The 24,617-nt window shown below is 44.4% G+C and overlaps 3 protein-coding genes across 7 annotated transcripts; all 3 read left to right on the top strand.

Annotated features, from left to right (window-relative positions):
* Window positions 1-703: 703 nt before the first annotated feature.
* On the top strand, window positions 704-5,732 carry LOC117865512 (CBS domain-containing protein CBSCBSPB3). The gene is made up of 14 exons (XM_034749740.2): window positions 704-1,004; window positions 1,109-1,268; window positions 1,880-2,012; window positions 2,650-2,820; window positions 3,256-3,334; window positions 3,417-3,530; window positions 3,612-3,678; window positions 3,768-3,873; window positions 3,956-4,014; window positions 4,097-4,206; window positions 4,284-4,411; window positions 4,509-4,591; window positions 4,958-5,047; window positions 5,151-5,732. The coding sequence occupies exons 1-14, from the start codon at window positions 847-849 to the stop codon at window positions 5,328-5,330; spliced, it is 1,638 nt and encodes a 545-aa protein (XP_034605631.1). The 5' UTR covers window positions 704-846; the 3' UTR covers window positions 5,331-5,732.
* Window positions 5,733-13,157: 7,425 nt separating this feature from the next.
* LOC140223314 (uncharacterized) lies at window positions 13,158-19,947 on the top strand. Of its 5 annotated transcripts, none has more exons than XM_072294963.1 (5): window positions 13,158-13,316; window positions 15,159-15,378; window positions 16,289-16,574; window positions 16,791-19,165; window positions 19,316-19,947. In XM_072294963.1, exons 2-5 carry the CDS (start codon window positions 15,262-15,264, stop codon window positions 19,670-19,672), a joined length of 3,135 nt encoding a protein of 1,044 aa, XP_072151064.1. In that variant the 5' UTR covers window positions 13,158-13,316; window positions 15,159-15,261; the 3' UTR covers window positions 19,673-19,947. The 5 variants fall into 5 exon arrangements, with proteins under 5 accessions (XP_072151064.1, XP_072151065.1, XP_072151067.1 ...); XM_072294964.1 differs by having other exon boundaries at window positions 13,163-13,320; XM_072294966.1 differs by lacking the exon at window positions 13,158-13,316 and adding an exon at window positions 13,415-13,593.
* Window positions 19,948-20,220: 273 nt separating this feature from the next.
* On the top strand, window positions 20,221-21,307 carry LOC117863463 (uncharacterized). Its single transcript, XM_034747168.2, has one exon. The coding sequence runs from the start codon at window positions 20,457-20,459 to the stop codon at window positions 20,784-20,786; it is 330 nt and encodes a 109-aa protein (XP_034603059.1). The 5' UTR covers window positions 20,221-20,456; the 3' UTR covers window positions 20,787-21,307.
* The last annotated feature ends 3,310 nt before the right edge of the window (window positions 21,308-24,617 follow it).

Consider the following 24,617-nt stretch of genomic DNA (forward strand, 5'->3'; position numbering starts at 1 on the left):
AAAGGGATAGCCGCCACAGCTACAAGTCTACAAGCGAGCGAAAGAAACAGCTGTGGTACTTATTCAATGATGCCTGGATTACTCTTTGAAATGGCGAGCCGTTTAGGAGACCTCTAATAATGTTTTGTAACATATAGCATGCTCTTATTCATTGCCAGCCAAAAACCAATGAAATATAGAGGTTTTGCGCTAGGGTGAATTAGAATTAACTGCATTTTTATTGCCTAAAACTTTACCAATCTTGACAGTTTGCGCACCTTAGATTTTTATGATTTACAAACTTATTTTTATCAGTCATATGAAAAGTTAGCAAACTCTTGAAGACCAAAAAACTATTGAAGAAAAAAAGGATGCACTGGGCTTGTGCGTTGCGAGTTGACCGGTGACAGTGTCACGTTATCCTACAACCTTCTTTTCATTAGCGATGGAATTACTGATATCACCTCATGCTGCTAATTAGCTGAGTTTGCGATATAGTATATTTTAAAATTATTACCGTAAATCGTGTGGTATCTTTTTCCAATCGTCTGAAAACTTAGTTATCTTTTAAAATTATTACCGTAAATCGTGGTATCTTTTTCCAATAGTCTGAAAACTTAGTTTTAATTAAAACAGAACAAAAAATAGCAAGAACAGATTCTGAGTCCGAAAACTCCCAAACCACGAGGTTTTCATGATAACCCAGGACTGGAGTGACTGAAACGCAAAACGTCCACACGCTAACGAAGGAGCCCCGGAGGTCAGGAGAAACGGAGCAGAAGCACCGCTCCACCAGCTGCTCCCCACCTCGCCGGCCGCCGCCGCCGCCTCACTATTCCCCACGAGCTCCCGCGGCAAAACATCGCCATGAGCGCAGCCGCTTCGGCGGCGCCACCTAGCCGCCGTACCCGCAGCCGGCCGCCTTCCGCCTCCTCCCGCAAGTCCGACGACCCCTCGGCCGCCGCCGCCAACGGGAATGGGAACGGGAAGGCCGCCTCCAAGCCCGCCTCTCCCCACCAGCTCACGTAAGCGCGCGGCAAGCCTACGCCACTCTTGTCCTTCCATTTCGTCGCCTCGGTTCGAACCGAGACCGGCAAAGATTGGATTTTTACTTGGTCTGTTTGGGCAGAGGGGAGAGGACGGTGAAGAAGCTGCGTCTGTCCAAGGCCCTGACGATTCCGGAGGGGACCACGGTGTCGGATGCGTGCCGGCGGATGGCGGCTAGGCGGGTCGACGCCGTGCTGCTCACCGACGCCCAGGGCCTCCTCTCAGGCATAGTCACCGACAAGGTGGTGTTCTTTTTTATTTTCTTTATTTTTGGGTTGAATTTGATGGTTATAATGTGTGTCCGTTGTGCTTTTATAGTCCTTCAGAGCTGAGGAAAATGTGATACCTTTTGAATTTGATGTAACAGGAGTAAAAAATGCCACATATCTTCTCACTACCCGGGGGGGAATCTATGTTTGGATTAGATCCTTGGTTTGGAGCTTAGCAAGTGGCTGTTTCTGTCAAAACAAAGTTCCCTTTTATTTGGAGCTTTTGATCAAGCAATTTTTTTTACCAAACTTGGACAACTCATTGCTATTTTGCTTTACCACCGTATATATTTCCCATTTTCGTTCCCCTTCTGTTTTTCCTAGACCTGAAAATGGAAGAGAATGTTCTTGTACTTGCTTAGTAGTTAGTTTCTGCCTAAGACTATCTATGTAGTCAAGGTAAAATGATGATGGTTTGCACATGACTTCTGTCTGGCATCTATTTTTTTATCATTATGTTCTATGAAGCAATTTTAAGTAAGCAGCCTTGTAAATTCCTTTTTAACCAAGCAGGTGATGGCCTATTTTTACTACTGGTGAGGTGACTCTTGTTCATATTCATTTGTATTGGAATTGGGGTGCAGGATATAGCTACAAGGGTGATTGCTGAGGGGCTTAGGGTGGAGCAAACCATCATGTCCAAGATCATGACACGCAATCCAACTTATGTGATGTCTGATTCTCTTGCCATTGAGGCATTGCAGAAGATGGTTCAAGGTATGTCTAGTGAGGCATTCCCTTTGATAGAGTTCATTAGATATCTGTTTGTATGTACAATATGAAAACAAAGTAGAGCAAGTGTATTCCTGTTATTTTCACTAATTTATAGCGGGCTGTTCTTCTTTATATGTAATTGTAGTGCACAAACCATTTGTGTACATTTTTTTGGTAACAGTATTGGCTACATTCTGAAATTCTTGTGTGACTAATATCTTTTTCTGTTACCAATATGCAAATTTTCTATGTCTAAAAACACAACCTTATGTTGCGGAAAAAAACTACTTTATCATGTGATGTATATGTGTCCATAAGTCGCTGTCAAACTGGCTGAACTTGCTTGCAATGAAAACACAATTTTTGGTAGATGGTTAGGCATATTTAGCTGTATTGTATCTCAGTCCTCAATTTTTCAGTAACAAATGAATTGATTGGGATGGTGAGATGTCTAGGATTTGTTTGGCATGTTGCTGAGTTTTTGGCATGATTTCAGCAACAATATTTGCGTATATACTGTGTATGTGTAGACTGGCTGTTATCATGTCTTTTCATATAAACCCTGAGTCAACACTTAGTTGGATATTTGTTTCTTTCTTCACTAACATCAGCTTTTCCAATATGTTGTTTTATATTTTAGGGAAATTTCGACACCTTCCTGTAGTAGAAAATGGTGAGGTTATTGCTATGTTGGACATTGCAAAATGCCTTTATGACGCAATAGCAAGACTTGAAAAGGCTGCAGAACAAGGAAGTGCAATAGCAGCTGCTGTTGAAGGAGTTGAACGTCAATTAGGAGGCAACTTTTCAGGTCTTGCATTACACATGCTATCTCAATTAAAAAAAACATTTAGTCTTGCAAGTACATTGATATAACATATAAGTTAGATTTTATAAAATACTCCCTCCGACCCAAATTATAGGTTGTTTTGACATTTTTAGATTCATAGATATCGTTATGTACTTAGATGTATGCTATGTCTAGATGCATACTAATATCTATACATCTAGAAAAGCCAAAACGATCTATAATTTGGGATGGAGGGAATAATAATTATGCTATGCCTTATCATTCTAAATCCAAGTGAAAAAATTCGTATCATACCAACTTGTTAGGTATATCCTGTTCTACTGTTACATTCTTATATTATATATCATGATTTTTGCAACCACGTTTCAAAACTCTTTTTTTTACTTTCTATTATGCTACCAATCATTTGAAGGTATTTATTTACTATTATTACAGCTCCTTCTGCTCTCATTGAAACTCTACGAGAGAGGATGTTCAAACCTTCTTTGTCAACCATCATCACAGAGAACACAAAGTATAACATCCGTTTTCTCAGACTTTCTTTCAATTGTTAGCAATATAGAGAACATAGTCCTTACTATGCTATCAACTTCCAGAGTAGCAATTGTTTTGCCTACAGATCCTGTGTGTGTAGCAGCACAGAAAATGCGAGAGTTTCGAGTTAATTCGGTGGTCGTCGCTACAGGAAACACATTGCAGGGAATCTTTACGTAAGCATTCTATATTAGTAAAATAGTAGTGTACATGATTTACTTGCTAATTATTCGCTGATATATGATCATATTATGCAGCTCAAAAGATGTACTTATGCGTGTTGTTGCACAAAATATTTCCCCTGAGTTGACCCTAGTAGAAAAGGTATTCCACCATATTTATATTTTTCTTTGTTCTCATTATCAAAGTTTTGTTTAGTTGCACCCTAACTGTGTTGGTTATAACTTTTTCAGGTGATGACTGCCAACCCAGATTGTGCCACCTTAGATACAACAATTCTCGATGCACTACATATAATGCATGATGGCAAATTTTTGCATATTCCTGTTATTGACAAAGGTGCGACCGACCTGATTTCTGTCTCTGTCATGAATATTTTACTGCCACTCTATCTGTTACATGTCTTCATTTTTGTAACCAGATGGACAAATTGCTGCTTGCCTGGATGTCCTGCAACTTACCCATGCAACCATTCAATTGGTGATTCATAACTCCATAATCCTTTCATCAGCTCTCTTCTGTTTCATATGCTGAATTTCTTCATCTAATTCTTTACTTTTAGGTTGAAGGAGGGAATGGAACTGTAAATGATGTCGCAAACTCAGTAATGCAGAGGTTCTGGGACTCTGCTCTTGCTTTGGAGCCTCCAGATGAGGAATTCGATAGTCATAGGTTTGTTCATGGGTCTTTTGAGGATTATTTTGTCTTCTTCTGTTTTCCTATAATATAATTTTGCTTGTATTTCTCAGCGAGGTATCCTTACTCCTGCCATCAGAGGCTGGAGATGGAAAGAGTAGTGTTTATCCCCCTGTGATTGGCAATTCATTTTCCTTTAAGCTTCAAGACAGAAAGGGCCGTGTGCATAGATTCACCTGTGGTATTTACCTGTCCCATACTTTGCCTGCAGATGTATGATATGGTTGTGATTCTCCAAATATAATTGGTTATTAATTTGTCATAATTCATCACTGCAGGCTCTGAGAGCTTGGATGAGCTTGTGTCTTCTGTAAGGCAAAGATTAAGTATTACAGATGAAAAGGAGACATTGCAACTTTTGGTAAGATTGAGTATTTTGGCATGAGAATATTCCTATGAATTAGTAGGCATTTGGATTGAGAATATTCCCAGGGTCTAATAGGGTAGGTATTAATTGTCCCCTCGCTTTTGGCATAGCAGGACTCCCTTTGGGAGGCCCACGAGGGGCTACCCTGATAGCAAATTTTCCTTGTTCTGTCAATGAAAATGTGTTTATGGGCTTCAATGTGTGTACTATAATTCATGACTTTGTGTCATCATCATCATCATCATCTCTATGTCATCTCATCAGTGATGCTACAAACAAATTTCAATAATCATTCCATCTATTTAAGATGATGGGGATTTGACTGCACTAACCAACTTAAACTGGTCTTGTTCTATGTAGTATGAAGATGATGAAGGCGACCGAGTGCTGCTGACAACAGACGCCGATCTGGCTGGTGCAGTGCTCCATGCCAAGTCATCTGGGTTGAAGGTAACATTTTTCTTGCCTTCTGTGATTGTTTATTCAATGGCAAGTTGTTGGGCTACAAGTTACTTGCTCAATCCACCTGACCAAACTGAATGCTCACTGTTAGGTGCTGAAGTTGCACATCGAAGATCCTGGTTTGAATACCGAAGTGACAAAACCGTCACAGCAGCTGGCACCACCTCCCAGCAGGAGTGGGATATCGCCGGTTCATGTTGGGTTGATGGCTGGTGCAGTTGCTCTCAGTGGTGCAGCAGTTATGGTTTACTTGAAACGAGCTCAGCTGTGATTTCTGAAACCCAGAGAGATCCATGGCTTTCTTTTTAGGTTTCTTCTCTTTTTCGAAGAGCGGGATCGATGGCATTCCAAAGTAGCGTTGCCATCAGCTAATGCATTCTGAAGCTTTGCCTTCACTCGGTACCAAGCTAAAATGAAGGAAAGTACAGAAATGAAGATCACATCTGTGATCTGTTGAACTGACGGTCCATACAGGTCACGGGACAAGATGGTTGCTTTTGGAGTAGGTAATTTCTGGCAGAAGGGCCTGCCTAATCCTTGTTCATTCGGCACGAACATGAGCAATTTCACGACTACGGTGTAATGTATAAGCATTACGTATACGTTGACTGTTCATACTTGTGTACTTGTTTGTAGATAAACAGATGAAGTGAGCTGATTTCAGAGGATGACATTGCTGTTTCAAATTTAGAGGGTTTACTTAGCACGCAACAGTCATGGTTTAAACCATGAAACGATCTAGACTGACTTGGGGAGGAATCGATAACCTCTGCACAGAAATATTTCCAGCATGCACCAGCACCACTCGTTATCTGAAGAAATCTGTCCTTCACCCATTGCACGCCCGGAAAGAAAAGGAAATAGAGGAAATTTGTCCGTCGTCACTTTTGCAGATATACAAGAACACAATAGATAACTGACTCGACACATCTACTGATCTACCATGCATTATTCTTCAAGGAAGCAAAAGCAGGAGCAGAGGAGGAAAGGGAAAGCAGGGGGCATGGAGGAGCGAGCAGCGAGAGGCTTAGAATCCGGAATGTCGGCGGCGGCCGGCCAACGGCGGCGCCATGGAGTAGGAGTGGTGTGCGACGAGGCTGCGCTGCGTAGGTCCCGGCCTTGACCCGGCTCCCGGGACGGAGGAGCGGAGCTTCGTGTCCTCCTGGTCTGTCTATCGCCAGTGGACGCGGACGGCGGCGGCGTCGAGCTCCCGCTACGTGGTGATAATGACCTCCATACTCGCTCGTCTTCTTACGGCGGGCATGGGATGCCCTGCTTAAGCTGCCCCATTGGGCAGAGGATGAGACGGCGAGGCTCAGCGAAATCCAGCGGGCGAGAGGAGGAAGAAGACCTGGTTTTACGAAATGCCCCTTGCATTTTACAAAATAACTCCTAATTTGGATCGCGATTCGATTATTTTCACAAAACTCCTTACATTTTTCAAAAGACCCCTAATTTGGATCACGATCAATAATCGCGATCCAACCTTTTGCATAAATCCCCCTGATTCGGGTCCCGGCTCTTATTCTCATCTGCGGGGCGGGCCGGCGGCAGGCTTCCTCGGCGAGGTCCCCGGCTCACCGGCGGCAGTTGGCGACGAAGGATACGGAGGCGGAGATGCGGAAGGGTAGAAGGGCGTTGTTGCCATTTGCTATCGCGGAACGACTTGGCAGTTGTTCATCGAACTGCAATGGCAACTGTGCATCTCCGCTAGTTTATGCCTAGTCTGATGATCCCCATCAGTTTCTTCTCTTGTGTGTTCCTAGTCTGATGAATTAACCTTTGATACTGTTCCTTCCAGCAGCATGTGGAACTGTCAGATCAACGTCCTTTTGCCTTCTCACCATCTCTAGAGTTTCAATGAGAGGATGTTCAGACCTTCTTTGTCAACTATAGTCACCGAGAACAGAAAGCACTAGTATAGCATTTCTTGCTGAGTATTTTGTTTCAATTCTTCGCAGTGAAAAGAGCACTGAGCTTACTATGCTATATTGCTACCAAATTCGAGAGTAGCAATTGTTTCGCCTGCAGATCCTCCGTGTGTAGCAGGCTAGCAGCACTGCAGCAGAGGTACTTACCTGAAGAAATTTGTCCTCCACCCGTTGCACGACCGGAATGTAAAGGAAAAATATGGAAAACAAGACCACATGTCTATACTGAATGTCATGTTTAGTAAATCCTCTCTGCATTATATGTTGTACGACTGCCGTGAGTTGCATAGATTACAAATAATACCAGGGACGTTCCTAGCTCGTATTGGTACTGTACTTGTTTGCCGGCGAACAGAGGATACGAAAACAGGATGCGAAGAACTGAAACTTACTCAGGGGACCGCGCTAAAAACTGAAACTTATTCAGAGGACAATGCTGAATGTTCTCCTATGAGGCATTCAGGTTCAGTTAAGGTTAGCTGCTGCTAGGTGATCACTTTTAAAGGTACTAATTAATAAGAGTAAATTCCAGAAAACCATCTCAGATTGCCTAACTAAGAACAAAGTATAAATAACGTCCCTTTTATCATTGACATAAAATAAAGATGATCCAAGAAATCAACAGATAACTGACTACCATTATTCTACAAGGAGAAGGAGGGGAGGCGGAGAAGCAGAAGCAGAGGAGGGAAAGGGAAAGCACAGCAGGGGGTGGGTGCTCTCATCCGTTCTTCCGCGAGCAGCGAGAGTCTTAGAATCCGGATACATAATCGTTGGCGGCCGGCCAACGGCGGCGCCACGGAGCTCCATTCCTCGAACCCATGGCGTGGAGACGTGGAGTCGTGCGAGGAGACGAGCTGCGTAAGTCCCGGCCTTGCCCCGGCTCCCGGGACAGAGGAGCGGAGCGCCGTGTCCTCCCTGGTCTGTCTGTCGCCGGTGAACGCGGACGACGGCGGCGTCGAGCTCCCGCTACGAGGTGGTGAGCTCCATGCTCGCTCGTCTTCCTGCGGCGGGCACGGGCTGCCTTCCTTCGTCGCCGAGGTGTCCCATTTATAGCCTAGGATCGGAGACGATCGCCAAGATGACGATGCGGCCTTGATCTTGATCCCTCGCGCGCGCGGCGCGGGCAGGCGGTTACCAGCGACTTGACTGAGCACCGCGGCTTGGCCCGGGCTCCACGGCATGGGCAATCCGGGTTCCACGCGTGCCGTTGAGCACCCTGCAACTCCACCTGGCACGCATGAAGGATGCATCCACGAGCGCGCATCGAGGTTCCATGCTACTTGACCATTTCCGTCGCCATGTTATCTGTCATGCGAGGAATGAGTCGAGCAATTTCAACCCCTGCCGCGCCACACTGCCAAGCAACAACAGTCCAACATAGAGTTACGTACATCTTTTTTACATTCAAAAAAAGACTCACCTTGAACAATGCTTCTACCTTGAAGATTATACAGGTATTTTAATATTTTCTAGCTTATTGTGGGAATTTTATCTACCTTGAAGAAATGTCACCTTTAATCTCGTTGGTAGTTTGTTTGCTTATATACATGTGATCATTTTTTTCTTTTCTTTTGGTAGTCTTTTTTGGAACGTACAAAACAGAGTTTTAGGACAAGGTGTAGAAGAAAACACTATGCGACCATGCCTAGTGCAGCTCCATAACATTTGGTCTGACATCATGTTTATAATTCAGATGTAACCTTAGGAATCTTCCTTTAAGATTTCAGCCCCATAATTCTGTCTAAAATTCATAACTAGATATGAACGAACCCTTTATGTAGCGGTAGCCCAATGGAGAGTGCATTGTTGGTACCCTAATTCTTTATGTGATGTGTGAAGACATGATTGATACTCCGTATTTGAAAAGTTGAAAAGAAATAGTGTGTGGTTCAAGTTACGGTTACACGCTAGTAGTGAGCTTTTGGGTGAGCTCTTCTTTGTGTTGTTAGTTAGCTTAACCTCCTCGCAAGCTTGGATTGGAATCTTTTATGGACTTCTCCTATCTACTCCCTCCGTCCCATAAAGAGTGTCCATTTTAGTTTTATCTTAAGTCAAACTATCTTAAGTTTGGCCAAATTTATAATGAAGAGTATCAATATTTATAACGCTAAATAGGTATGCTATGAACATATATTTCATAACGAATCTATTGAAACTTGTTAGACATCAAAAGCATTGATATATTTTTATATAAACTTGGTCAAACATGAGATGATTTGACTTGGAACAAAACTAAGGACACTTCTTTGGGATGGAAGGAGTAAATGGTTTTGAGAAAAGATTCCCATAAAATTCCTTATCTGTTCCTAACTGTAAGCTTTGTCCCATAAGTTGTTCTGAAATTCTCTTTCTTTGTTCCTAATAAATAGGCAACTTTTGTCCATCACATGATTTTTTTTCTTTGTTTCCAAAACCCTCGCTACCGGCCACACTAGAGTAGATTGGTTCCTAATCGGCTAATCCTGAGCTGTGTGATGGCTTGATCATGAAAAAAAATGATTGACAAGCAAAATAGGAATAGCGTGCCGTTGAAGTCACATGCTCACGTACTACTCACATGCCACTAGCCTACTACTAGTAGTGGAGCTTTTTGGGGAGTGTGAGCCCTTTGGTTCGTTGGGTGCATTTCTTCCTCGCTGGATGAACTTTGATTTGGAATAATCTTGCACTTCTCCTGCCCTACTTTGCTTCTCATCTCCCAAGTCCCAACTGTCACTTCTCCTCGGTAGCTTGAAAGGCAATTCTTGGATACGCAATGATGCTAACTTTCCAATCTTTTTTTTTTGTACACGGCATGTATATGTGTGTTTTTCATCTAGGAGCCGCAACATCCGTTTTAAAATTTAAGTAAAAGCGCTTACATTAGATTTATAAAACTGCAACATCTGTGTAGTATATAAATATCGAGTAAATGCATTAACTTCTTTTATTCTTTTGGAATGACGCATGCTTTTTTTTAAAATTTTTTTGATGATGTATACTACAACAGGCATTTAGTGCGAACTGTATGTATGGTGATGATGATTAAGAACCGGATCAACCGGAAACCTGCCAGTACCTGGCGTGGCAACGACTGCGCTAAGCCGTATAGCAGATAACACAATGCAGTTGCTGGAATCATTAGCGACTGTGTAATAATGGCATGTCTCAGCAGTTGCATGCAGTGCACACATCAACTGAGATCATTATAGCAGGTTGACAAGGACATCACTTCGCTTGCCTTGCTGCTGGTTTACCACTCTTTTCTCTTCGCAAAATGCAACTACCAAATTCTGTAGCTTGAAAGCTAAATATTGGATACTCCAATGATGTTAAACTTTTCTCGTACGAGTCGTAACGTCCTTTTCCTTTTCCCCCAAATAAGGTCGCCGCTAGATTTTGCGTAGAGATAAAATAATGTATCGTTTCACATATTTATGTTCAATTAATGTAGTACTCCCTCCGTTCCAAATTATAGGTCGTTTTGACTTTTCTAGATACATAGATATTATTATGCATCTAGACATAGTGTATATCTAAGTGCATAACAAAGTCTATGAATCTAATAAAGTCAAAACGACCTATAATTTGGGACGAAGGGAGTATTAGCTTCTTTTTCTTTGGAATGCCACGTGTGTGTTTTCTTCTGCATTACCGTACAATGGGTGTATAATTTATTAGGCGTTCAGTGTTAGTTCATAAATAGAATTTAGTCTAAATATGACATTTTTCAAGAAATATACGAATGTTCACACTCCTACTAGCAAATAATTCAGCCGTTAGAACCCATTCCATATACTGGATAAGGCGTGTACTCTTATCCAATACTCCCTCTATCCCTCATTTTAGTTTTTCTAGATACGTAGTCTATACATAATATATATCTGAGTGCATAATTTTTTTTAAAAAATAAAAATAAATAGTAATTTGGTATGGACTTGCGCTGGTCTGCAAGCAGATGCGGGTGCTGAATGAAGAACGGATGAGTCGCATGCATGATTCCAGACGAAAACTGTGAGGTCGACGAGGTTGCGTTGGTATTTGTGGTACCCAAAGCCCCCCGTCCCATCGAGGATTCCCACCGATGATTGCGCGTGCGGCCGGCCACCGTGCCTTCTCTGCAACCGGCCCGGCCTCTGGCAGGCGCGGGCCCCAGCTGCCACATGTAAATGCATGCAGATGGTAAAGAGAAATACTAGCCGGCCAAAGGGAGAGGATCAGAGGAACGTTACGTTACTCGAGACAAGCAAACACGAACCATCGTCGGTTGCACGGATACAGCCAACAGAAACCAGTCAAGGATAGCGTTCGCTACGTGCCTACGTGCTTTTTTTTTCCTACTTGAATATTGCCACAAAGGAAAATGGAGACAAACTAGCACTGGCTGATTACCATTGATGATGGCGAAGGGCCGGACCGTACCATCAGCATGGCAGCACGTACACGGGACAAAGTACCATCAACGCAATAATGCAAGGTACTATGCACTAGTACGAAATCATTACCTCGTAATGCCATGTCGCTCGGAGACTGTTGGATACTGTCAGCTAGCTGTTTGGCGATGAGATTTGGGCACAATGTAACTAGGCTTGGCACGTGCAATGTTGGGGCCTTTTGAGCTACTGAACCGACGTGCAATTGAGTGCTCTAATTAAGCTGGCCTTATTAGCATCATGGTCTCTATCTTAGCTGCGACATCACACGAAAACAGGCCATGTATCGAACTGTATGGTGAGGAAGAATCCCCCATCATGCTTTTAGTAGGACACAGGAATGCCATGGTTTTTCCATCGCTTTGCATACAGTGTTTTGTACATTTTGTCCAACACACTGCTTTTTCTTTTCATTCAACAGCTGGAGGGTTCCGTTCCGTTCCGTTCCGTCGAGTGTCCATGGCTTGCTCAGTTGCTCCTGCTCGTCCGGGGCGACCGACCGACGGATGACGGATCCGCATGGATACCGACCGACCGCGGAACCGCCCTCCCATCCTCCGGGCTGGGCCCCAGTCGGCACATGCGCCGAGGAAGAGGAGGAGGAAAAAAAAGGTCACTGGGGCCCGCCTGGCAGACAAGCGGACAGGAGCCCGTCGTCAGGTGCACGGGAACAGCCAAACCCGAGCCCGCACTCAAAGTCTCAACGCTCCTCCTCTTCCAAACCAAGCTTACGTCTTCTCTAAAAGATGAAATCAAATTAAACAAAGGGATCCCCTAATCCCGTCGCTGCAATCTCGCAATCAGGCGCCAGAGAGGCTGGCTGGGAATCTTTAACGGCTAATGCAGCGGTGGTTAGCATGGGAGTAGATTGGATTAGGCGTACTTGTAGTACTTCACCCAACAATCCACTACGCTAATCCTACTTCGGCCCTGTTTGTTCTCTTGGACTAGAGTTGGATTAAATTTTTAGTCCATAATGTTTGGTTTCATGAACTAAAATGGATTAAAATCCATAAATGCTGTTGAACAAAGATAATTTTACCTACCCTTGGTATCCCTGCGTGCAAAAAACATCATCCTAGGATCGGATCCGCGGCCTATCCATGGCGGTTCAGGAAACCACACCGCACCGCATGAAAAAATGAACAGAACCTACTAGATCATCGTGAACAGATCCAGAGCAATCCCCTTGCTCCCCACTAGAAGAAATGAATAACACCCACTGGATCCCCACAGTGTCGATCCCCGAGCGCGCCGGTGCGCTATCCCCTTGCTCGACACTGGCGGAGCGGCCGGCCCATGCGGCGGTGCAAGGGAGGCGGAGCCCCGTGTCGGCACTGGCACGTCATCGCCGCTCGCCAAGAGGGAGGCAGAGCAGGCAGTTGTTGGCATCACCGGTGAGGATGTCCACGAGGACCGGCGCGCCCTAGGTCCTCGGCGAGCGCAGCGGGGGCCGGGCGGGAGGGAAGCCGGCGGGGAGGGACGTCGGTGTTGAGGGGGGGAAGCAAGTGGTGGGCGGCGGGGAAGGGCGCGGGGGTTGGGGTGGGGCGCGGGGGTGGTGGGGCAATAAGAGATTTTAGTCGGTTTTAGGGAGTAGGATGACTAGAGGATTTTAAGCTTCTAAAATTATTTTTTAGTCACCTTTTAATTTGACTTTTAATCAGTTTTTAGTCACTTTTTACTTCAAAACATTTTAGGACGTGGGCACCAAAACAGACCCTTCAACTACCAGTCCACCATTTCAGTTGAGGAGGCCAAGGAAGGGGAGGCCGGGACGGGAGCAGGGGACCAAGCGGGAGGAAAGCACACCTGCCGGTTTGCTTGTCGATTTTGAGCCCCCCAACAAGGGCGCTCATCAGAGCAGGCGGGAGGAGGAAGAAGACGCCAATGGCGCCGCCTAGTATTCCGACTGTACGTACGTACTGCGTATCTACTCCATTTCTTTGTTTCTCTCTCTCCTTTCCTTTTGCATTTCGGGGGAGGGAGAAAAGGGGCGGCTTTGGATCCTCGCATTTATCGCTCCCTCCGACGCATCGCACGCGCGCTGGGCTGGGGCATCACCACCATTCGCCTCGAGGCCCGAGAGCATTCGAGGAGGAGATCCCCTGCCCCGAGTTCCTTCCCACACCCACCCGTACTTGCAGCCCGGCTTCCCCACCTCACATGGCGAGAGAGCCGCAGGCCGCAGGTGGTGCCCGCTGGTAGCTCACCCCTTTCGCCTTTTCAGCTCGTGTTCTTGCGCGGTTTGCCCGCTTTGCTTGTTCGGCTCTCCCCGTCGAGTGAGCTGGCCCGGCCGGGCGGGGCCACGCCGCTTTTCCGATCCCTCCCACCTGCGCCGCGCTGCCCTACTCTACTACTACTACTACCCAGCAGCTAAAGCGGAGTCAGCGAGGGGAAGAGAGATAGAGGGAGAAGCCATTGCTTGCTTTGCTGGGCTGGCTTCTTCACTTCGCTCACGGAGACGGAGGGCGAGCGTCCTTGCTTGTTCCTGTGATGCGCGGCATTCTCCGTGCACCCGTTTTAATTCCGTCCAGGTATCAATGCCGCCATTCATCGCCACTCCTTCCCCCACTTCGTCATTGCCTCCTTGCTGGGTACTACTACTCCATGGAACATTGCAGCTTCTTCAGTCGCAGCCGTCTTTATTTTGCCCGCTTCCTTTCTCTCCTCCTCATCTTGGGTTTCTCCGCCCAAATTTGTTAGGAGTCGATTTCCTGGCGCGCGGGATGGGATTCTGACGAGATTGCTGGCGGCTTCCTCTCTCTCTCTCTCTCTCTCTCTCTCTCTCTCTCTCTCTCTCTCCAGAGGTTTGGGTGATTGGCGAGGAGGAATCAGATAGGCTTGGTTCAGGAGACGGATTTTTCTCGCCTTGGCGCTTCTTGTTTTGCCGCGGTTGGGTTTTGATTTCTCGGGTGCGTTCCTCTTCTCCTGGGGAATTAATTGGGGCTCGTCGGTGGCTATAATTTATTTATTTTTACTACCTGCGCCTTTCAGCTGCATATAAGGAAAAGATTTGTACTTGCACACTCTTTGCGACTATTTATCGCAGCTCTTTGTTGGAACTCCTTGAGTGAATTTTATGGTGAAAGAATTAATCTTCCTACCACTTCTCTACATCAATGCTTGCACATTGTTTTTCATTTCTCGGGTGTTCTTGGCTGCTGGAACCCTAAACAGGAGCTGATTGGATTCCTCGGCTGGCCTTAGGAGTTCTTCCCATTTGCAATTTCTTCGGGCATCGCCTGGTTTTACTGAGATTCTACTCCACCGTGGTCGGATTTGCTGTTGACGATAGCTATAGTGTGTGTGAAAGTGCTGCCAACTTGTGCTAAAGAAAGGAACGGGTAGTTTGCTGCACATGTCGACGGGGACCAATTTCCCACTTTTCTTGCCGAGTTGAATCATCCTAGGCGAGGTGTCCTTTTCCTTTTCAACAGATGTGTGGAGCACGCATATTAGTATCCGTTTGGCCGGATTCTATCAGGACAAGGGAATTTGGATGCTAATGTTCGTTCAACGTTTTAGTTTTTAATGGGAAAAATAGTCTTATAGAGAAAGATCAGCTGCTTTCTACCTTTGCACCATCATGCTAGCGGTAGTTATAATAGTCTCTGCACCTTTCACAAATTGTCTTGTAGGTGTTGTTGGAACTTCATCTTTCAACAAATTGTTGTTATCATTCACAAGTGACGATTTATACTGCATGCTGTTTAATTTGGAATAGTAATCAGCGTCCCTGCTTGTGGTGCACAGCTGTCTCTCCAGTGTCAATGTTGATCTCTGAAACCTGCACATGGTGGTAGCCCCTCAAAGAGGCAGAAGGCAGAAGAACCACTTTTGATCCTTTGAGTGATTCATGGTTATGGATCGTGCAAGTTGGCTCTGGAGGCGCAAGTCGTCAGATAAGAGCCCCGGGGGCAGCGACAGCTCTATGTCTGTGTCGTCGCATTCCGAGCAGTGCTCCGACGATCAGGTTCGGCACCATGCCTTCATTTTGTATCCTGTACATTTTTTTCATTTCATCAGGGCAGTTTGGTTGCAGCTATTACCTTTTACTTTATGATCAATTTTCAAAGTTTACTGTAATTTTGAAAGCTTTAGCATTGTTTTAAGTTATAGGACACTGATATTTCCTAGGGAAGAAGTTTCCTGATACTTGGGTCTGGTTGATTTCAAATCTTGCTAGCTTTCACCCTGTTGTTTTGGTTGTCCCCAATAGTGAGAAGCTACTGGGGCCTTCTTATCAGATTTTGTTTCTTTAACCTCCCCCCCCCCCCCCCCCCCCCAACATAGTAAGCAACGGACACATTTGAGGGATCCGTGCTGGTTTTGCTCAATCTAATCTTTTTAGGGTAGTATCTCTCTTTAGCTTTGAAAGCTGTTGGAGTACCAATGAGGGTGCAACTTGTTCTTTTAAATGGAAATATGGAATTAGTATCATCTGTTAATTATCTTTGATCACATGATTTAGCCTGCTAGCTCTGGCAAAGAAAGATAAAAATGTATCATTGAATGAATAGATTTAAGGTCTGCAAAGTTTTATGCGTTGAAACTATGAGCTCTATCTTCGAATGCTATTAAGTTACTTATTAAAATTAATCACATTAGATGTACCTTTTTGTTAACAATCAACATCTTTGCACATTCATCGGAAGAAAGGTGAATGATTTGACAACTCAAATGGAGAGTACGACAACTATTGATTTTTTTTAACATGGTCTAGACATATATAACTTCTAGTGCTAGCTCTGGTCAGTGGTCATAGTATGAATACTGCAACAAATTATTTGCTCTTTCTATGAAAATACTCTGTCTATATTATTTTTACTTATGTTAATCCAGGAGTTCTGAGTCCCATCTCAAATCATGCTTTGCCATGTCAGGGTCAATCTCCTGAAGCCTCTTCAAGAAATAGATATGATTACAGCCAACAAACTGGAGCTGCAAGATCCTTGAATGGCAAGCTAGCAGCAGGGGTGAATTTAAATGATTCCAGTCCAGAGAATGGTCAATCAGTAGAACAACATGTATCCTCCAATGTAAGAGATGAAGAGGTCAAGGAGACCGTGAGGAGTTTAAATGAGAAACTCTCTGCTGCACTTCTGACTATCAGAGCAAAAGAGGACTTGGTGAAGCAGCATGCTAAAGTCACAGAAGAGGCTGTTGCAGGTAACTTTTGTTCCTTAGTGAATTCACTGTAAGTGAGTGAACACATTATTTTGTTTTAGAGTTACAACTGTAAAGTCACTGTGAGAGAACAATTTTGATTCATTCTATTTTTTTAGTACTGAATGGCAATATTAAATTTGCACGCATGAGAAGTTTGATTTTATCCTTCTTGATGTAGCCGTTCTCTTAATCTTGTTGTGAAAACCTCTTCTGTAGGTTGGGAACAAGCTGAAGCTGAAGTTACTGCTCTGAAGGGGCTACTGGAAGCTTCTTGTCAGAAGAATGCTTCTCTCCAGGATCAAGTCAGCCACCTAGATGAGGCCCTCAAGGAATGTGTCAGGCAACTGCGGCTGGCAAGGGAAGAACAAGAGGATAAAATTCGTGAAATAGTTTCCAAGAAGTCTCAGGTGCCGCAGTCTGAAAACTCTGAGCTCCAAAACCATATCACAGAGCTAAAAAAGCGGCTCGAAGTGACCAGATCAGAAGCATCATCATCCATGCTGTTACAGCATAACCTACAAGAAAAGCTTCAGGTAATTGAGAAAGAGAACTTGGACCTTAAGGCCAAGCTTCAAGCAACTGAGAAAGAGAATATGGATCTCAAGGCCAAGCTTCTTGTACAGTCCAAGGATCTGAAGATACTAATGTTGGAAAGAGACCTGAGCAACAAAGCAGCGGAGACAGCAAGTAAACAACACTTGGAAAGTGTCAAAAAGATTGCAAGGGTTGAGGCAGAGTGCCGCAGGTTACATCATCTAACTCGGAAACCAACACTGATCAACGATTCTAGGCCTACACAAAACAATGGTTGCATGGAATCACTGACTGACAGCCAGTCTGACCATGGGGAGCATATGGTGGCTGTAGATAATGATCTGCGAAATTCCGACTCATGGGCATCAGCTTTGATCGCGGAGCTTGATCAGTTCAAGAATGGCAAGGATGGTTCAAGAAATCTTGTGAACAATCCTGTTGAGATTGACATAATGGATGATTTCCTTGAGATGGAAAGATTAGCTGCGCTGCCTGAATCAGACCGCACAAGCTCTAACTTTGAAACAGATTCTGACAAGGCTGTGGCAAGAAGCTTCTCCTTGAAAGTCGAAACGGAAGAATTGCAAAATCAGGTCACAGATTTGCAGCAAAAGTTTGATGCCATTGAAAGTGAGAAAAGGGAGCTTGAGATGACACTTATGGAGGTTAGAAATCAGCTTGACATTTCCTGCGATGCACTAGTGGCGGCAAAGAACAGGCTGGTCGAAATGCAAATGCAGTTGGACTCGGAAAATAACTCCAAACTTGCAGCTTTGGAAGATGTGGAGCGTCTGGACTCCGAGAGGAAGGCTTTGGAGTTGCAGTTGGAGTCCAAGTCTGTAGAAGTTGAGGAGCTACTTATGGCTGTAACTTCAATGGAGGAAAATGCAGGGCAGAAAGAGTTGGAGTCGCAGCTAGAACTGATGTCAGCAGAAGCCACAGAGCTTCGCCTTACTGTGGCATCATTAGAAGAGAGAATCCAAGCTGAGAGGGCTCTTTCTGTGCAGCATAAAGAAAAGGAAGAGGCAATGTGGAATGCTAAAGAAGATCTGGAAGCACAGCTAAGTTCAGCAAACACTGAAATGGGGAAACTGCATGACATTGTCAAAGCACTAGAGAATGAGGTCAAAAGGGAGAAGACGTTGCATGAAGAACTAACAGCACAGTTACAGGTGAAGATGGAAGCAGCTGTTTGTGCAGTTAAAGAATCATTGGAGGTGCAGTTATGTTCAGCAAATACTGAAGCAGGGAAGCTGCGAGGTGTTGTCAAAGAGCTTGAGAATGAGGTAGAAAAAGAGAAGGCATTGCATGAAGAGCTTGCAGCACAAATAGAGGTGAAAACTGAAGCAGCAAGAACCGCCAAGGCTGTTAAAGAATCCTTGGAGGCAAAGCTGTGTTCAGCAAACGCTGAAATACAGAAACTGCAAGATATCACAAAAGCACTACAAAGTGAGTTAGAAAAAGAGAAGGCACTTTATGAGGAACTCTCAACACAGTTAGAGATGAAGATTGAAGCAGAGAGAACTCGTTCTGTGGAGTCTGCTAAAGAATCATTAGAGGAACAACTACAGTTAGTGAACTCGGAAGCTGCAAACCTGCGTGATATGGTGACTGCACTTGAGCACGATGTGGAAAAGGAGAAGATATTTTCTGCAGAGCTCCAGATGCAACTAGAAGCTCTAGAGGCTATAAAGAAGGTGCTGGAGTCAGAGGCGGAGTCTGCACTTCAGGATGCCAGAAATCTCAACCAGAAGGTGGAGTCATTGGAAGCAAAACTCGAGGACCAGATGTCATCAGCCGAAGAATTCACTGCCAAGGCAGAGGCTTTACAGTCAGAGAAGATGGCTATGGAGCATAAACTTAAAACAGCAGACAGGGAACTCATAAAACTGACAAACAAGGTGAGCTTGCTCCATAGGGAGATCGAGCAGGAGAGATTGTTATCAGAAGAGTATGAACAGAAATGCCAAAAGCTGGAGGCTCAGCTGTCAAGAGATAGCAGGGATGCAAAGCTCTGGCGGCTCGCAAATTCAAATGGAGATCTGAAGGCTAAAAAGGTAAATTTCTCTTATACCTATTTTCCCCTTTCGAACACCTGAACCTGGTGGACCCTTATGAACTTATAGTGCTTGAAGGATATCATATCAGAGGATAAATAAAACTATTAACTTCACTGAATCCAAGTCGAATTGTTGTCATTGTTGTAGGAGAAGGAGCTCGCCAACGCAGCTGGGAAGCTCGCAGAGTGCCAAAAGACAATTGCTTCTCTGGAGCATCAACTGAAATCACTGACAGACCTCGACAGTGTGGTGCTGGAGCCTGAAAGGCTTGAATCCAGCAGGGATATGCATATACCATTGCCACTGGACTTCAGAAATGGGGATGCTGAATTCGCGATGTTTGCGGATGATTTATACGACTTTGACCTTCCAAACAGCAACACAAGCTGCTTTTCTCCGCTCCCGTCGATCCAGCCCTCGTCCCCGCCCTCGGAGATGTCAGTGTTTGCAGGGGGGCTCTCGACTCTTAGCAGTTACAGGAGCAAAAGAGCAAGTAGGAGGTAACAGAAAATGCTGCCCAGATCCCATACTAACAAACAGTTCCTGGATGCCACCATATGTAGGTAGGTCGATGTACATTCACAGAAACTGATCGTTAGATTCGTGTGCTGAATTCCATCCATTCCAGCAAGCTCAGTTTTTATAGCCTGCTTGATGAGGTCTTACTGTATCAGCGATGGTGGTTGTTTCGTTGTTTGCTGCTAAATGTAGAAACCCGGTATCTGTGTGTGATTCCTGTTGCAGGAAAGTGCAAATTCAATGTTCATCTGGTGTTTGTATGTGTTGCTGTTTTAACTTATTTTGTTTGCAGCCAGCGGTATGCTGAGATGAATATTGTTGTGCAGTGTGTAGAAAAAAAATCCGTTCATCTGGAAGCTGTGAAAATGCATGGTAGCAGCAACTAGCACAAGAGATGGAACATGTTCTCATATGTTCTACTTGTATCCAAGTTTGCCTGAATTCATGGCTAGATGGATGATCTCACGATCGGCCTAGAACAAATTAGAGGTGTCCGCATGTTGATGCATCATAGCATACGTGTGCAATCTTCAAAAAAAAAAAATCATACGTGTGCGTCTTCCTCCAATATAATACACTGACGCCGAAATAAACAATCGCAGCCCATTCCCACGCGGCATCGACTGGCACACCGCTTGGACGTGTCCCCTCCAGCTTCCGGCACCTGCCGCCCCTACGTGTTCAGTTCTTCACACCTTACAAAGCTCGTAGCACGCGCAGCGGCAAATAAAAGTCCAACACCAAACCACGCAGCTAGCAGTCAGTAACAATGGCGAAGAGCGGCACGGAGGAGTGGCGCCGGAACGCGGACACGCACAAGATGAGCGCGGAGGAGGTGCGCGCGGCGGGCGTGGAGGCGTCCATGCGCCCGCCCGGCCGGGGCCCCGGGGAGGTGCTGCACCAGCGCGGCCGGCTGCCGTACGGTCCCGGAACCATGGCGCTCGTCGGATTCGGCATCGTAGGCGCCATCGGCTTCTTGGTGCTGTACCAGAAGGCCAGGCCCGGCACGCCGGCCACCGAGGTGGCCAAGGTGGCCGTCGGGCACGGGGACCCCGCCGCCGGGCGTGAGCCCCCCGACGGCGCGCGTCAAGGGAAGTAAGCGCAGGTCCGTGGTACGTAGCTGTAGAGGTAGCCTGCTGTTCCGTGTTGAGCTCAGCTTTTGTCGAGGACCTAGCGTTTGCGTTGTAAAAGACTCAAGTAGATCCAACAGAATAAGATTTCGTCTCAGAAGAAGAAAGGCTTTTGATTCCAGTTGAGGAACTGACGCTGTACAAACAAATAAAGTTGTAGAGTTTATCCTGCCAGATGAGAAAAAAGGAGATGAACAGGTCAGCTAGCGTTTGGTACGGTGGATCGATCAACGGCAGAGGCGCACGCTGCAGCGCATTACAACCCGGAGCTCTCACTTATATTTTGCTTGTTTAAACAACTTCATGCAGGAATGCAGCTGCTCATTTGCAGGGGTTGGTGTTTTTATAGCCTGCTTGTGCTTGATGAGGTCTTACTGTATCAGCGATGGTGGTTGTTTCGTTGTTTTCTGCTAAATGTAAACCCGGTATCTCTGTGTGATTCCTGTTGCAGAGGAAGTGCAGATTCAATGTTCATCTGGTGTTTGTATGCCTTGCTGTTTTAACTTATTTTGTTTGTAGCAGTATAGTGCGATGAGTATTGTCGTGCAGTGCGTCAAATTCCCGTTCATCTGGAAGCTTAGGAAAATGGTAGCAGCAACTAGCACAAGAGATGGAACATGATCTCATATGTTCTATATCCAAGGTGGATTTTTTTAATAAAAAAAGGTTATTTTGAGAAGATAACGTGTGTTCTGCTGCGCTGCAGTTGCAACTTGCGAGTGAAATGTTTGAGCTGGTGGCATCTTCCAAGCCATCAATTTGGCATCCTCAGAATCATCGAAACGACGCATCTGAAAAACCGTCAGTGACAATAGCTAGTGCTGGCCTAGCAGTTATTGCGTATTGGCAACCACTGCTGTTTTGTGATTCCTACTCCCAACAATAATAATGCTCATGGTACTCCAATATCTCGGCCTGAATTCATGGCTTGTGAGCAGTTGCCATCATTCCACGCGAATGTACGCTTAGTTCGTTGACGAATGATTGTTCTACGCAGATTTGTCTTGAAAAATACAATACTTTCCCTGGCAAGTAGTATTCCTACGGTACTCTACTGCCGCACGCAACTCGCTATGGAGCCTATCATCAGCAGAATACGTATTCTAGTCATCGACCCAAGATATGACGCGGGCATTGAATGAGCCTTTCTCTCTTTTTTTCCTCTCTTTCTTTTTCCTTTTGCCCATTTCAACATGCCGTCACCCTCTCACAAAGGCAGTGCATTTTTTTTTAAAAAAATTATTTTAGGGGAGATCGCGCGCTGTTTCTACCAAATTTTTTAAGCCACCGTTAACTATTTAAATTTTGACACAGTCTCACGTGGTATGGCAAGTTCTTTAGTGGAAAATTAGAAAGAGAGTTGTGCGCCATTATAGCACGTTTTTTAAAAGAGTAATTTAGCTGCCAGCACTTAAATGTGAGTACGTCACTCTAAGTAAAATTAATTTTGACCTACTGCTGCAGTAGTATGGCAAATTAATAACTCTGTAATTGAAAAACCGAGTTCAATTTCCATGAATGGATTATTTTGTATTTCGTTATTTGAATTTTCTATATGTTTTCTACTAATTTGAAGTTTCATTTATTTCGAGCACCTAGTTTTCTTTTTTCCTTGCATAGACATGGTATGCGCACCTACGAGTAAACTGATTGCAGAAATTAATTTCTATCACGGTTTCAGCTAGAAAGGCAATTATTAACTAGTACAATGATACAAGTGTCCTTTTGCATGTCCTGTGTAGAATACGTACCCAGTAGTGGCCTTGCACCATAAGATGCAAATGGACACTGATGCAGCCCATGCAGTGCCACTCCATGATACAATATGGGTTGGTTAGGGCACACATCATGGAAGAACCACCACGCTCTTGTGTCATCAAGCCTTGGATCTGCATGCAATCATCAATGGTCAATAGCACAACCAGAACACATAATGAAAAGGAAGCTCAGCACCACAAGCATAAATTAGCCTCCATTTTGGGTGAGCATTGCATAGGGTTTAGTCATGGGAGGCAAGTTAATGCTCAAGGACTTGGATAGGAGCATGGAGTGGTTTTGGGTTAACCATCTTGCAAGTGATGGGTTTGGGGAGGGGAAGGAGAATTAAATGGGCATTCAAGCAAGCCCAATCAATGGCTGGAATAGTTGGTTGCTACCTGAATCCTCCCATCCTTTTCCTCAATCTCTTCTTCCTTTTTCTATCGATTTGCTTAGCTTCTAGAATACCTTTTTCTGCATGCTTGTGACCTTGTGTGGAAAAACCGGCGGCATTTGCTGGCGATTGTTGGTTCACTTGGAGTGTTGGAAGGTTCTGTGCTGGATGTGCACACTTTTGGTGAAGTGACAAGTTGGAATGAGTTTGGTGTGTGTACTGCTCCATGCACACGTTGTGGATGGATAACGGAAGGCTTTATCAATTTATTTTTCCTCTATAATAAATCATCAGTTTTCTAGCCCAAAATATTTTAGTGCTCATTTAGATAGGTTCTCTTGGAAAACTCAAATATTCAGCTACCTGTTCGATGTTCATATACTATATCATTGAGGCTCATCATTGATTAGTGCACTCAAATACTACTTCAACATCAATTTCCCCTTGTTTAAAGCAGTGCGGCTATACCAATCTTTAGATTGTAAAAAAATGAGTGTGAACTACACCTCAAAATCTACTGTGCACAAAAAAAAACTCCATAATGAAATAAACCAAAAAACAAAAATGGTTCGAGAGAGACGGATCGAATAAAGTCGAAAACGATTTTGCCTAGCCACTAAATAGCTTTCTTATCTGTCTGATTAAATTCTGCATTGACTCTAACCTTATTTTATTGATGAAAAACGTGCTTGCTTCTTGCTTGAATATTGGTCTCAACGGAACGATAGGGAACAGAAATAAGGTGTTTCACTGTCCTTCTTTTTGCCCCATATAAAACGTAGGAGTAGTAGGATACAGCCAAGAGGGAATTGTCTTTAGCAGTACGAAGCTTTGATATGACCAATACAGGCAGCTCTGAATTAAAATTTGGGCATCGTTTTCAAATTTACATTATTGATGCAACCCGATCCTTCAAGAACATAATATTTCATCCACAGCCGCTTAAAATTTTTTTCTTCCACACACTTGTTTGAACTCCCTACTCCCTACGTCTTCCAGAAACGTACTGTAGTAGTATAGTTTCAAAAAAAAACATTGTAGATTTATTCGAGAGGATATCTCCTGCACCTTTTCGATCATATTTGACTAACACCCTATAATTTCCTTTGGAAAGAAAAAACATGTTTGCTACATGCAAAGTTTAGCTCTGCAATTAGCGGTCTTCAGTGGCCTATCTTGCAAAACTGGACTTAGGGGGAATTTGGATCTCTAGGCTAAAGTTTAATCTCTGTCATATCGAATGTTTAGATACTAATTAGAATTATTAAACCTAGACTATTTACAAAATCCATTGCACAGATGGAGGCTAAACGGCGAGACGAATCTATTAAGCCTAATTAGTCCATGATTTGACAATGTGTTGCTACAGTAGCCATTTGCTAATGATGGATTAATTAGGGTTAATAGATTCGTCTCGCCGTTTAGCCTCCATGTGTGTAATTAGTTTTATAATTAACTTATATTTAGTCCTCCTAATTAGCCTTCGAATATTCGATGTGACACGGACTAAACTTTAGTTTCGGGATCAAACACCCCTGTACACGCAAGAACAGAGCATGTTTTAATGTTGTCCTTGGTAAGAACAGATGAATTGACGTCGATTAGATTACGGCATTGATATGGCTGGCAGTATTACAACTCCGCAAGG

The sequence above is a fragment of the Setaria viridis genome, chromosome 7 (genome assembly GCF_005286985.2).
Source record: "Setaria viridis chromosome 7, Setaria_viridis_v4.0, whole genome shotgun sequence".
NCBI lineage: Eukaryota > Viridiplantae > Streptophyta > Magnoliopsida > Poales > Poaceae > Setaria > Setaria viridis.